Source organism: Salvelinus fontinalis, chromosome 19 (genome assembly GCF_029448725.1).
Source record: "Salvelinus fontinalis isolate EN_2023a chromosome 19, ASM2944872v1, whole genome shotgun sequence".
NCBI classification, from domain to species: Eukaryota; Metazoa; Chordata; class Actinopteri; order Salmoniformes; family Salmonidae; genus Salvelinus; species Salvelinus fontinalis.
In genome coordinates, this window is record NC_074683.1 from 1,108,005 (window position 1) to 1,123,437 (window position 15,433).

At 42.5% G+C, this 15,433-nt stretch overlaps 1 protein-coding gene across 1 annotated transcript in view; it reads left to right on the forward strand.

Annotated features, from left to right (window-relative positions):
* LOC129816116 (DDB1- and CUL4-associated factor 6-like) overlaps positions 1-15,433 on the forward strand; it is a 74,945-nt gene that overhangs the window by 45,778 nt on the left and 13,734 nt on the right. The window contains exons 9-12 of the mRNA XM_055870273.1: positions 684-806; positions 1,114-1,431; positions 4,491-4,550; positions 10,078-10,303. Of these exons, the coding sequence (XP_055726248.1) occupies positions 684-806; positions 1,114-1,431; positions 4,491-4,550; positions 10,078-10,303 (727 nt within the window). The remainder of the gene's footprint in view (positions 1-683; positions 807-1,113; positions 1,432-4,490; positions 4,551-10,077; positions 10,304-15,433) is intronic.

Sequence of the window (15,433 nt, forward strand, 5' to 3'; positions counted from 1 at the left end):
CTCTCTCTCTCTCTCTCTCTCTCTCTCTCTCTCTCTCTCTCTCTCTCTCTCTCTCTCTCTCTCTCTCTCTCTCTCTCTCTCTCTCTCTCTCTCTCTCTCTCTCTCTCTCTCTCTCTCTCTCTCTCTCTCTCTCTCTCTCTCTCTCTCTCTCTGTCTCTCTGTCTCCCTGACACACACACACACACACAGCCTGATTACTCTCTACGTCTCCTCCATCTCCTCTGAGAGCCTGAGCTCTAATCTCTCACCCAGAGCCTCTCCCTCTCATTGCTAATGAGGCTAACAGGGCCTATCTCTGTCTATGGGGATCTCGTTAGCTTTAGCTTTCACTGACTCACAACTTATTACGGACCCAGCTGGGACTGTGATAAAGCTGCCTCTCGCTATCACAGACTTTTATAGATCTTAGGGTATTGTAGATGAAGGAGAAGCAAACTTTTTCCCCCAATTAGTCAATGTCTGGATGATGCAGTGGATTGGTACTCCGCTGTTAGCTATTGAGGGACTTATGCATTATAGTACAAGCTATACCCTGATACGAGGATTCTCTGGACCGATGGTGAAGGGGGCAACAACAACAATAACTTTGTGGATTTTCAAGGAAATGTTGTGCTGAGAAATGCCGACCAGTCATGTCCCATGCCAACTCGATCTCTGACCTTTGACCCCCCCACTCCCCCCAGGAGAACAGAGCCAGAACGTATCGCTGATGCAGAGGATGTCAGACATGTTGTCCCGCTGGTTCGAGGAGGCCAGCGAGGCCCAGAGCAGCCGGGGGACCACGCGCTCTCAGACACGCCCAAGAGGTGAGACACTGGGACGGTAGTGGTTGCCGGCCAGCTTAAATGGTACTTAGTGTTGGCCCGTTGCCACAGATCTAGGATCAGACCTTAGTTGTTCGCTTGGGACACTATTTCTGGAGCTTAGTTTGCACACATGTTTTTTTTTAAAGTGGGAAATAATTCAATACAAAATAATGAAATAGAATACAATAAAATAGAACTGTCTGAAGATGGAAATTCTCCTTGAAGTAACACTGAAAAGACATGCTAAAGAAAAAAACCTCAGTAAATGTAGGACAAAAAAAACATCTGCTCCATTTGTCTCCTCCAGGCACTCTTCCCCGTATAGAGGGGGCTCTTACAACACCCACCATCCCAACGCTCCCTACAATACCCCCTCCACAACAAGCCAGATCCCTAGAGGGCTCCATGGAAACAGAGGCCCCAGCTGTCACCTCTGTACCTGTACCCCTCCCCAAGTCCACCTCAGAGTCATCGTCAACAGTTACAGCACCTCCTGCGTCAACCTGCTCGTCCATGGAGGGCTCGGTGCTCCCCTCCTCCCTCACCTCCTCTCTAGACTCAGAACAGAGGAGTCAGGCAGACATGGCTGTGACACCCACACCCACCACAGAGATTGCACTGTCTGGTAAGAATTGCGTGGAGAGAACACACACACTGAGTACTCCCATAAGAGGGGCGAGTCATCATATTTGATTTGAGGGGAGCTAACCGGTGACTCATAGTAGACTCCCACAAGCAGACCAAAACACGTGTGTGTGTACCGTCTATTGGTGTGTGGGAGCCGTGCCACTCAAGCAGCAGCCTTACCCTCTCCTTTTTCAACCATATTCTTTCCTTTTATTTCCCTTTGTCTCCCTTTGTTTACCTCTCCTCCTTCTCTTGTCTTCTGCCTCCATTCACTCTATCCCTCTCGTCTCTCTACCTCTCTGTCAGAGTACGGCCCTAACCGGCTGCCGGTAAATCTAGTGTGTAGGCGTTTGCAGCGGTTGCTCCTGTTGGCCGACCCCCCAGGACAGAGCCAAACCCCTTCCTCCACCGCAGCCACTGAGATCCAATCAAGGGGGGCTGCTGCTTTTGGCGCTGCCACCGAGACGCCCCCCCCTACAGGTTACTTGCCACCCCAACCCCTCTCCTTCCTGCTTTCCACTTAATATCCCCATACTTTCGGTCGAACGTTGCCCGTACAGATCCAGGATCATCTTACCCTACTGAATCTGACCTTATATCTGTTTAGGGGTCGTCTTCATCCTACTCCAATCCCCACACCCATACACCCTTTTCTCTCTTCTCCCTAACTCACCACCCCCTCTACCTAAATTCCCTTTCCTAATTCTCATATACACCTCACCCAAACCCCTTCCCACCAAACATGCACAATCCCCCCTTTGCTGCTTGGGTAGTCCCGCCTGTAGCTCCCCTGTACGGTGTGGCATTTGGCACCCTCTGGCTGTGGAACACTGCTTCTTCACCCCCTTGGCATCAAAAGCAATATGAAGTGGTTGGCACTCAGCTCCCCAGGGACTGCCATGCAGGAGAAATATCAGCTCGTGCAGAGAAGCACGAGATTGAACTTCACTCAACTTTCTAGTTTTTCCCTTTAACAAATCATATTTTATTGGTCACATACACGTGTTCAGCAGATGTTATTGCAGGTGTTTATTGCCAGTGCGGTATAACCAATCAGAGCTGCAGTATCCCTATATGCAAATAGACCATTGCCATATATGGATCTGTGCCATTCACTTTGAACCGGACTGTGTTTACAGCATGAGTGGTCGATAGTAGATGCGCTTGTTTTGAGATCAAAGCTAGAGCTGCATGTAGCCACGTGTGCACATTTGTTCATATTCTTTGCTAGTGGGTAATTAGCCCAGATATAGCTAATTTCTAGTCAGCAATGGTGCAGTGGTTGCTTCCTACAAAATGTGTGCATTTCTGGACAAAAGCAAGTCTGGTAAAGAGCATTTTTTTCTGTCTTAAGGGGGCAGTGTTGTATTTTGAGACAGGCTTGAATAAGATTTTTTTTTTTAAGCTAATTTTATTTTGTAAAGTGGTTTCTTGCATCAAACAACGCATTTTCATTGTCTGAAGGAAAAGTGAGTAAACAGGTTAATGTCAAGCCCTGCATATTTTTTCCAAAAGTCTAATGGAATGTAGGCCTATATTGAACACCACACATTGGCTGCTACTGTTGGCTGAATGATAGAACAGCTATTTTAATGTAAAAATGTTATGGGGTGCGTATTCTCCATTGTGTTTGATGGTAGGCCACTCAGATAGGCATACGTTATGATCAAATAGCCACAGTAGCCTACTTGGACACTGTTATAACTGTAACTCAAAGCGGGTACAGCCTCAGTGTTCACAGTAAACGCGCCAGAAGTTGCACAGAATTTTCACGACGTTTAAGTTTGTGCTCAGCAGACCTGACATCAGTGTCGAAAAATGGCGAGGGAACATTGACTATGACTATGGATGGTTAAGATTAAGATCTGATCTTTCTACAGCCTTTGTCTCAGATCTTCTAGGAGCTGATGTAACGATTGATGCATACACCCCATGGTCTATTAATGTCATGTTGTACTAAGCGTCTTCACTCCGTCTGGTACACATCACTTTCCAACTCACTTAACCCCATCCAGACACTCAAAGGGCCTTGGCTTGTGTTATGGTTGTAGAATTCTTATAGTGTTGAAATATGAGAATACATACAGTATATAATGTAAGTGGCAACAATGATTTAGTTTTCTTTGTACTTAAACTAAATATGTCCATATTTGGACATGAACATTTGTGCTTCAGTAATGGCGCAAGGTCTTGTCGGTGCTGTGAAATGTCTGGGTTTACTGTAGACACTGATGAAGCTACTTTGTGCACACCAGTTGGTATTTTCATATTAAGGTGAAATAACAATGTTCATTCTCAATCCTCTACGATTTGCCTAACGCAACGCTGTAATGTGTACGTACGTAGCTTGAATTGCAGTGGAATGCACTGGCATCAGACCATGTGACATTGGGGTGGGAATCAATCAATATGTACCGGTAACACCTTTTTGGGTGATGTCTATGAATCTAATTTGAGGTGGAGTAAAAGGTTTACCAATGATGAATCTCTGCATGATGCCCTTTTTGAGATGACTGACTACTGTTCACGTAAGGTGACGGGTGTTTGGGCATGACATGGGTTTTGGTCAGTGTGGTTTGCCACTGGTCGCCGCTTAACAGGCATGGAGTGAGCGGATGTTAGTATTACTGTGAGGTCCATCAGAACGTGACTTAGGTCTCACTCAGCCCTGTGAGAGTAACTTGAGATGCGTGAATAAGTTAAACTACTGTGTAAATCTTCCATTGAGATCAAAACTTGAATCGCGCGTGTGATATATTTTTCAGCTCTGCACGTGTGGCACTCTACAGTCTGTGTTCAATCTCCCACAAGCTGTGTCTAGGGCAATTGCTGCTGTTCTATCCCATATCAATATCAACTTGTCCTTCCTAGTGCTTCTCAGCGTTGCAACAAACAACACTGTCTGTTCATGTAGCCGTGTTTGTTAACTCTTCTTCCTGCTTGGCCTTGGTCCACTTTAAGCAGCATTTGAACTTTGACCTGAGCGTGACCATATGACCTCTGGTGTGACCTCCAACATCTATGCCCGTTGTTTAGTGAGTCTTATTTGTGTTCCAGATTCTCCCTCATCTGTGGTTAACAAACAGCTGGGATCCATGACTCTGGATGAGCAGCAGGGTGCGTCTCCTCTCCTCTCTTTTCCTCCCTTCTATCTTTCTCTCGCTGTCGCTCTCTCCCTCCCTCCTAAACTCTCTCTTTCTTTCCCTGTATCCCTGTAGTTTCTTCCTCTCTTTCTCTCCTTCTTTTGTATCTCTGTTTTCCTCTGTGCTTTCTGTCTCGTCTGTGTGGCATTTAAAAAAATATATTCGCATGAGACTTCCGGTGTGCACCTTGCCCCTCCACCATCTTTACCTGAGAGCATTTTCACTAAGCATGCATTCTAGTCACATTTTGCCAACCCAGTCCCCAGGGCGGAGGCTTGTGTTGGATATCTTCTCCAAGGCTCTCTTGTTGAACCTATAGCTTGAGATAATGTTTGGTCATTCGCCAGCCATTGGGCTCCCGGTCTAAGGCACTGCATCTCAGTGCTAGAGGCGTCACTACAGACCCTGGTTCGATCCCGGGCTGTATCACAACCGGCTGTGATTGGGAGTCCCATAGGGCGGCGCACAATTGGCCCAGCGTCGTCTGGGTTAGGGTTTGGCCGGAGTAGGCCGTCACTGTAAAATAAGAATTTGTTCTTAACTGACTTGCCTAGTTAAATAAAGGTTAAATAAAAATAAAGTATTGTTTTTATTTTGGACTCATAACACAATCTTGCTCCTCTTCCTCTGGCTTTTCATTCAGTCACAGCCGGGATGTAAATCATCTCACGCTCAGACCATTAACTTCTCAATGCAATCGTTCCTGTATTGGCTTATTTCACAGAACATTAACACAATATACCCTAGGATACAATGACATTCCAAGCCCCATTTTGTGATGAACTATTGAGTGTGGTGGTAGTTTGAGAGGCTTGTGTTTGACCCCTGTATATTTGTGTTGTTTCACACTCACCTGTGTGATGTTTTGGTTCAGATCTGGGTCAAACACTGGCAAATGCTTGAGGTCCACTTGATTTAGCTTCACCGGCGTGCAGGGTGGTCGCTGTCCTATTGGTTCTATTGGTACCATTGTGATGGGCAAGTTAAATCAAGTGCACCTCATGTTTTTGAAGTATATGATACATTGTATGTATTGCTCCTGTTGTGTGGGACGATTGAAACCATTCCACTCTTCCTCTGTGTATGGAATGCCTTCCACATTGTCAGTGTGAACTGTGTGTAGTAGACCTACACGAAAATGTTATTGTGTAACAAGACAGTCACTAGGAGGTGAGCGTACAATGCAGCACAGAGGACTGAGTATGCACAGCATATTTGAGATCAGAATTTTAACACTGTTAAATACACACAAATCTAAAGGGGTGAATGAGAATATGTACATATAAATATATGGATGAGCGATGGCCGAGCGGCATCGTCAATGTGCAATACATGGTATAAAATACAGTATATACATATGATATGAGTAATGTAAGATATGTAAACATTATTAAAGTGGCATTATTTAAAGTGGAATTGTTTAAAGTGACTAGTGATCCATTTATTAAAGTGGCCAGTGATTGGGTCTCCATGTAGGCAGCAGCCTCTCTGAGTTAGTGATTGCTGTTTAGCAGTCTGATGGCCTTGAGATAGAAGCTGTTTATCAGTCTCTCGGTCCCTGCTTTGATGCACCTGTACTGACCTCGCCTTCTGGATGATAGTGGTGTGAACAGGCAGTGGCTCAGGTGGTTGATGTCCTTGATGATCTTTTTGGCCTTCCTGTGACATCGGGTGCTGTAGGTGTCATGGAGGGCAGGTAGTTTGCCCCCGGTGATGCATTGTGCAGACCGCACCAGCCTCTGGAGAGCCTTGCGGCTGAGGGCGGTGCAGTTGCTGTACCAGGCTGTGATACAGCCCGACAGGATGCTCTCGATTGTGCATCTGTAAATGCATTCATATACCCCTTGACTTGACCCCTTGACTTTTTCCACAATTTGTTACATTACGGCCTTATTCTAAAATGTATTAAATAAACATTTTCCTCATCAATCTACACACAATAACCCATAATGACAAAGCGAACGGGGATTTTATGGAAACGTGTCTGTGGGAGGAAAGGCAACTCAAGGACCACTCCTGCAGCATATAGGCGCTCTTTGAATATACAGTGCATTTGGAAAGTATTCAGACCCTTTCCCTTTTTCCATATTTTGTTACAGTACAGCCTTATTCATCAATCTACACACAATACCCCATAATGACAAAGCGAAACTGCTTTAAAAAAAATAAAAAATAAAATAAAAATATAAAACATAAATACCTTATTTAGATTAGTTTTCAGACCCTTTGCTATGAGACTTGAAATTGAGCTCAGTTGCATCCTGTTTCCATTGATCATCCTTGAGATATTTCTACAACTTAATTGGAGTTCACCTGTGGTAAATTCAATTGATTGGACATGATTTGGAAAGGCACACACCTGTCTGTATAAGGTCCCACAGTTGACAGTGCATGTCAGAGAAAAAACCAAGTCATGAGGTTGAAGGAATTGTCCGAGGATTGAGTTGAGGCACAGACCTGGGGAAGGGTACCAAAACATTTCTGCAGCATTGAAGGTCCCTAAGATCACAGTGACTTCCATCATTCTTAAATGGAAGAAGTTTGGAACCACTAAGACTCTTCCTAGAGCTGGCCACCTGAGCAATTGGGGGAGAAGTGCCTTCCAAAAACTTCCAGAAGGGCTACCATCTGTGCAGCACTCCACCAATCAGGCCTTTATAGTAGAGTGGCCAGACAGAAGCCACTACTCAGTAAAATGTACATGACAGCCTGCTTGGAGTTTGACAAAAGGCACCTAAAGGATTCTCTGGTCAGATGAACCCAAGATTGAACTCTCTGGCCTGAATGCCAAGTGTTTGGAGGAAACCTGGCACCATCCCTACGTTGAAGCATGGGGGTGGCAGCATCATGCTGTGGGGATGTTTTTCAGCGGCAGGGACTGGGAGACTAGTCAGGATCAAGGGAAAGATAAATGGAGCAAAGTACAGAGCAATCCTTTTTATTGTATTTTTTTTGTGCGTTGCCCTTTTTGCTCCCCAGTTTCATGGCATCAAATTGGTAGTTAGTCTTGTCTCATCGGTGCAACTTCCGTACGGACTCGGGAGAGGCGAAGGTCGAGAGCCGCGTGTCCTCCGAAACACAACCCAACCAGCCGCACTGCTTCTTGACACAATGCCCACTTAACCCGGAAGCCAGCCGCACCAATGTGTTGCAGGAAACACCGTACACCTGGCGACCGTGTCAGCCAGGCCCGCCACAGGAGTCGCTAGTGTGCGATGGGACAAGGATATCCCTGCCGGCCAAACCCTCCCCTAACCCGGACGACGCTGGATCAATCGTGCGCTGCCCCATGGGTCTCCCGGTTGCGGCCTGGCTGTGACAGAGCCTGGACTCGAACCCAGAATCTCTAGTGGCACAGCTAGCATTGTGATGCAGTGCCTTAGACCACAGCGCCACTCAGGAGGCCAGAGCGATCCTTGATGAAAACCTGCTCAGGACCTCAGACTGGGGAAAAGGTTCACATTCCAACCGGACATCAACCCTAAGCACACAGCCAAGACAACGCAGGAGTGGCTTCGGGACAAGTCTCTGAATGTCCTTGAGTGGCCCAGCCAGAGCCCGGACTTGAACCCGATCGAACATCTCTGGAAAGACGTAAAAATAGCTGTGCCGCGATGCTCCCCATCCAACCTGATAAAGCTTGAGAGGATCTGCAGAGAAGAGCGGGAGAAACTCTCCAAATACAATTGTGCCAAGCTTGTAGCGTCATACCCAAGAAGGCTTGAGGCTGTGATCGCTGCCAAAGGTGCTTCAACAAAGTACTGTGTAAAGTGTCTGAATACTTATGTAAATGTGATATTTCAGTTTTAAAGTTTTTAATAAATGTGCTAACATTTCTAAAAACCTGTTTTTGGTTTGTCATTATTGGGTATTGTGTGAAGATTGATGAGGAAGAAAACAAATGTAATCAATTTTAGAATAAGGCTGTAGTGTAAGAAAATGTGGAAAAAGTCTAGGGGTCTGAATATGTTCCGAATGCACTGTATATGACCCACTGAATAGTGTTAAACTAACACTTTTCAAAGTGTTGATAAACCAACACCCCAAGAGTGTTGGGTCTCCTAACATTATAGGTGTTATGAATTCCGACTTAAATTAACACTTTATTAGCGTTGATGCTGTTACACTTCCTCAGGGTTAGGGAATTAACACCTGTGGTGTTACCGTAACAATTTTTTTGTGATATAAGACTGTGGTGTAAAGCCTTATTTTCATATTTATTTCACAGGGTGCCTTTTGAGTGAATTTTTAAGTTACCAGTACCACCCATGTCTGTGTTTGCTATTGACAGAGACATAATTCTTGCATTCAATGGCATTGTCTTGTAGCCTTCAGCAAGTGAATGCCTAAGTGAATATTATATCATAAAAATACAATTCTTTATGACAATACATTACTTTTATCATAAGGCAATACTTTGACAGCCTAGTTTTACCCTAACACAGTGGTCTGAAACTTTTGGTTTGCAGGCAACATTGACAAGTCACATTATGCTGGCTTGCAAAGTGTTATATAATTCCTATTGGAATCCACTCAGATCTAGGATATTAAACAAATGGAACTTTTAATCACCCGCAATCTGCAGTTAGAATGTCTGTCAAGGTAGGGAAGATAGATAAATTAGACTACCTAAACCATATAAACTGGAACAACCATCTCAATAATGGGTGAAATAAGTCCAACCACTTACAGATTGAATTAGTGAAGTAAAATGTGTTATTTATCTTTGTGTATTACAAGATATATTAATCAATGTAATTGCAGAAACATAGATATTAAACAAACTATTCTAAAAAGCAACCTGCAACAAAGCATCCTGAGAGATATGATCATGAGGGCCCTCCCACATCTTTTTCACTCAGAGTTGACGCAGTAGAGTAACGATTCCACTGTGATTCAAATAACACTTAATTTATTCACCGCATGTGGCGTCAATTTCAATCACACAGGTTAACCCCACTTGAACAACACTCCGATATAACACTCGCAACACTTTATTTTTACCTCAACACCAAGATTTTAACACCAGCAAATTTGCTGTGGGTTTTTTGCATTGCCATTGACCTACCTCAAATAACAATGCTGCATGTTGTCATCATATTATATTGTCCTATATAGTAAAAAACATCAAATATAATCTAGTTGACATGTTTTTAACCAACATAACTACAGTCTACATTCTGCAAAGTGCTAACACTGAAATGGAATACAAAGTGGTTTTATCAATTTGCTAAAATATTTTTAGTCTACACACTAGTTCAAAAGCAACCAATGATTATTGTTTTATCACAAAGTCTCAAATGTACCCAATGTCTTACGATGAATAACTGGGTTGAAAATGTATGGAGGCTAGTAGTGATTTTTACTTTGGTAACCAGGAGCCACTCAAAGAAAAAACTATTGTCATATATAAAGCTAATAGATTATTTAATAAAGTGGAATATATCTTTTTCTACTTCCCTTTCTTGCTCTCGCTCGCTTTCTCTGTCTTTGTCTCTAAGGAGCATCAGAAGCTGTGAGTCTGGAGCGAAGTGCTGGAGGGAGTTCAATCAAGGTGAAAACCCAGTCTGTATCTGCCAGTGTAGCTGGAACCTCGTTCGGGGCACCCAGTAGCAGTACTGGACCAGGAGGTAGCCGAGCCAGCACAGCAGAACCAGTCCTGAGTTTACACTACAGCACAGAGGGAACCACCACCAGCACCATCAAACTGGACTTCACTGACGAGTGGTGAGCAAGCGACTCTCTGACTCCACAGCTTAAAAGGCCAGAAGCACAACTTTATGAGCTGATTTCACAGACCTGATTTCACAGACCTGATTTCACAGACCAGGTTAAGCCTACTGCTGGAATGAAAAGCACGCTCCATGGAGATTTTTTGTTGTTGTGACTTTGTTTTATTATTATAATTTTTATAAGACCTTACAAACACAACACAAAAACAATCAAAAACAAACAAACAAAACGGCCACTATACCAAACATTCTTTAAAGTGATCAACATACACTACATGGCCAAATGTATGTGGACACCTGCTCGTCAAACATGTAATTCCAAAATCATGGTTGTTAATATGGAGTTGGTCCCCCCTTTGCTGCTATAACAGCCTCCACTCTTCTGGGAAGGCAATCCACTAGATCAGGGGTCGGGAACCTTTTTGACTAAGAGAGCCATGAAAGCAAATAATTTGGAAATTTATTTCAGTGAGAGCCATATAATATATTTTAAAAGTGAATTCAACTAAATGTCAGTATAATAAGCCTCTGAATTTGTCGAAGTGCCGATTTACATTCGACCGTTTCATCGATGTAATTTTGTCATTGCAAATTAGACACACCGCAGAACCTGCTCTCTCCACAAAGGCGAATTCTTCGGTTCATTCTTTCTGAAATTTACGATACTCGTCATCTTTTTTTCTTTTCGCCATTTTCTTCGTCGAAGAGGACCGAGAGGTCCGTGGGGCGATGCACAATTGGCTTAGCGTCGTCCGGGTTAGGGAGGGTTTGGCCGGTAGGGATATCCTTGTCTCATCGCGCTCCAGCGACTCCTGTGGCGGGCCGGGCGCAGTGCGCGCTAACCGAGGGGGGCGGGTGCACGGTGTTTCCTCCGACACATTTGTGCGGCTGGCTTCCGGGTTGGAGGCGCGCTGTGTTAAGAAGCAGTGCGGCTTGGTTGGGTTGTGCTTCGGAGGACGCATACCACGAAAATTTCGGATACCACGAAAATTGGGGAGAAAAGGGGGGAAAAAAATCTCGCTTTTTTTTTTTTTTTTTTTTTGTATCTGCGAGCCAGATGCAATCATCAAAAGAGCCACACCTGGCTCGGGAGCCATAGGTTCCCGACCCCTGCACTAGATGTTGGAACATTACTGCAGGGACTTGCTTTCATTCAGCCACAAGAGCATTAGTGAGGCCGGTCACTGATGTTGGACGATTAGGTCTGGCTCGCAGTCGGCGTACAATTCATCCCAAAGGTGTTTGATGGGGTTGAGGTCAGGGCTCTGTGCAGGCCAGTCAAGTTCTTCCACATCGATCTCGTCAAACCATTTCTGTATGGAACTCGCTTTGTCCACGGGGGCATTGACATGCTGAAAAAGTTGGAAGCACAGAATCGTCGAGAATGTCATTGTAAAATAACATTTGATTGGTCACATACACATGGTCAGCAGATGTTATTGCGAGTGTAGCAAAATGCTTGTGCTTCTAGTTCCGACAGTACAGGAATATCTATCAATTAATATCTAACATGTAATCTAACAATTCCACAACAACTACCTAATACACACAAATCTAAGTAAGGGGATGGAATAAGAATATATTCATATAAATATATGGATGAGTGATGACCGAGCGGCATAGGCAAGATGCAGTAGATGGTATAAAATACACTATATACATATGAGATGAGTAATGCAAGATAAACATTATAAAAGTTAACATTATTAACATTATTAGTAAACATTATTAAAGTGGAATTATTAAAACGACTAGTTATCCATTTATTAAAGTGGCCAATGATTTCAAGCCTGTATGTACAATTGAAGTCGGAAGTTTACATGCAATTAGGTTGGAGTCATTATAACTTGTTTTTCAATCACTCCACAAATTTCTTGTTAACAAACTATAGTTTTGGAAACTCGGTTAGGACATCTACTTTGTGCACGACACAAGTAACTTTTTCCAACAAATATTTACAGACAGATTATTTCACTTATAATTCACTGTTTCGCAATTCCAGTGGGTCAGAAGTTTACATACACTAAGTTGACTGTGCCTTTAAACAGCTTGGAAAATTCCAGAAAATTATGTCATGGCTTTAGAAGCTTCTGATAGGCTAATTGACATCATTTGAGTCAATTGGAGGTGTATCTGTGGATGTATTTCAATGCCTACCTTCAAACACAGTGCCTCTTTGTTTGACATCATGGGAAAATCTAAAGAAATCAGCCAAGACCTCAGAAAAAAATTTGTAGACCTCCACAAGTCTGGTTCATCATTGGGAGCAATTTCCAAACACCTGAAGGTACCACGTTCATCTGTACACACAATAGTACGCAAGTATAAATACCATGGGACCACGCAGCCATCATACCTATCAGGAAGGAGACGCGTTCTGTCTCCTAGAGATTGCGAAAAGGGCAAATCATTCCCAGAACAACAGCAAAGGACCTTGTGAAGATGCTGGAGGAAACAGGTACAAAAGTATCTATATCCACAGTAAAACGAGTCCTATTTCGACATAACCTGAAAGGCCGCTCACCAAGGAAGAAGCCACTGCTCCAAAACCGCTATAAAAAAGTCAGACTATGGTTTGCAAATGCACATAGGGACAAATATTGTACTTTTTGGAGAAATGTCCTCTGGTCTGATGAAACAAAAATAGAACTGTTTGGCCATAATGACCATCATTAGGTTTGGAGGGAAAAGGGGGATGCTCGCAAGCCGAAGAACACCATCCCAACCGCGAAGCATGGGGGTGGCAGTATCATGTTGTGGGATGCTTTGCTGCAGGAGGGACTGGTGCACTTCATAAAATAGATGGCATTATGAGGTGGGGAAATTATGTGGATATATTGAAGCAACAGCTCAAGACATCAGTCAGGAAGTTAAAGCTTGGTCGAAAATGGGTCTTCCAAATGGACAAAGACCCCAAGCATACTTCCAAAGTTGTGGCAAAATGGCTTAAGGACAACAAAGTCAAGGTATTAGAGTTGCCATCATAAAGCCCTGATCTCAATCCTATAGAACATTTGTGGGCAGAACTGAAAAAGCGTGTGTGAGCAAGGAGGCCTACAAACCTGACTCAGTTACTCCAGCTCTGTCAGGAGGAATGTGCCAAAATTCACCCAACTTATTGTGGGAAGCTTGTGGAAGGCTACACCAAACGTTTGACCCAAGTTAAGCAATTTAAAGGCAATGCTACCAAATACTAATTGAGTGTATGTAAACTTCTGACCCACTGGGAATGTGATGAAAGAAATAAAAGCTGAAATAAATCATTCTCTCTACTATAATTCTGACATTTCACATACTTAAAAAAAAGTGGTGATCCTAACTGACCTAAAACAAGGAATTTTTACTAGGATGAAATGCCAAGAATTGTGAAAAACTGAGTTTAAATGGATTTGGCTAAGGTGTATGTAAACTTCTGACTTCAGCTGTTTTTTTTTTTTCTCTCTCCTTCATAACTCACCTTACTTAAAATAGGACATTTGTGGCTGACTAGAGAGCAAGTAAGTCTGCTTAAGACTATATATATATTTCTTTGTATTGCATAGAGACATAGTCATTGATCAATAACCTGCATTAAAAGAGAATGGCCACTACGGAGGCACCAAAAAAGTTGCTATCTCACCTGTGCAACAGTACAGGACAGATTTATGTAGGAAGCACCAAAGGGGAAGAGGGTAACGAAGAATACAAGGGATTGATTGTTTTGTTTAGATATGTATGTATTGTGAATTCATGCCCACTAAGAAGCTTGAGGATTGATCAACACTATTTTCATTGTAGCTGTTTATGTAGTGTATCAACACCTTACATAATGTATAGTCAATGAGACAGAAAATATGTAAAGACTCATCTCAACATCACATGTTGTGGATAATACTTAAGGAATGAATACATTAACATGTGTGACATGGAATGTCAATGGAATTGTGCAGCCAGCCAAACATCTGTTTTTTAGGCCGTCATTGTAAATAAGAATTTATTCTTAACTGACTTGCCTCGTTAAATAAATGTACAATTAAAAAATAATAATACCTAACATATAGGGAGAGATCTCAATCTGAACATGGAATTCAATCTGTTAAAACGGTTGATTTTGTATGCCTCCTCCAGATTGTTTGGTATCAGTACACACAGGTATTTCATGTTTCTTTGTCCATTTCCCCTTAAATGTACTTTCTAAGCTTGAGAAGTCATGATTAGAAATGGGCATTATTTTAGTTTTACCCCAATTCCCTTTGAATCTGTATACAGAACCATATGTTTCCAATGGTAGTGAAAGAAATGACAGAGAATGTTCAGATGAATAAAGTTAAATGTCATCTGCGTACAATGATATCACATGTTGGTCTCCACCAATCTATATGCCCCAGTTTGAGCCATGAGTTCTAATTATTGATGATGTGGCTGAATAAAATAAATAACTAGACAAAGGGGATCCCTGGCTTGTCCCTCTTGATAACTTAAATTATTCAAAGATCAGTCCATTTGTTCGTATAGATGCTTTGGGGGGATTTGTACAATAGCTCAATCCAGGAAATAAATACCGGACCAAAACTACTATTTCTGTATAGTAGGAGGAGGGCTTCTTAAAGAAAAACAGGTCTGTGAGAGTCGGAATTCTTACTGGTTGGTAGGTATTCAAATACTTATGTCATGCAATAAAATGCTAATTAATTACTTAAAAATCATACAATGTGATTTTCTGGATTTTTGTTTTAGATTCCGTCTCTCACAGTTGAAGTGTACCTATGATAAAAATTCCAGACCTCTACATGCTTTGTAAGTAGGAAAACCTGCAAAATCGTCAGTGTATCGAATACTTGTTCTCCCCACTGTATATATATAATACGACTACGTATTATATATATATATAATATATAATACGATAATTCCGTTGGTAAGTCCATTGCCCAATTAGGACTAAATTACACTTTATTTATTTTATTAATTACAATTATTATATATATTTTTTTATATAAAAAATTCTTGATGAAATACCGACCATACCAAACATCGAGGAAACTGACCCTTGATGTTCTGAATGTTTTCTCATCAAATAAATCCACAATCTCATTTTGTTGACCATGTTTCTCATGTGTTCTTTAAGAAAGACTCACCCCCCCTCCCC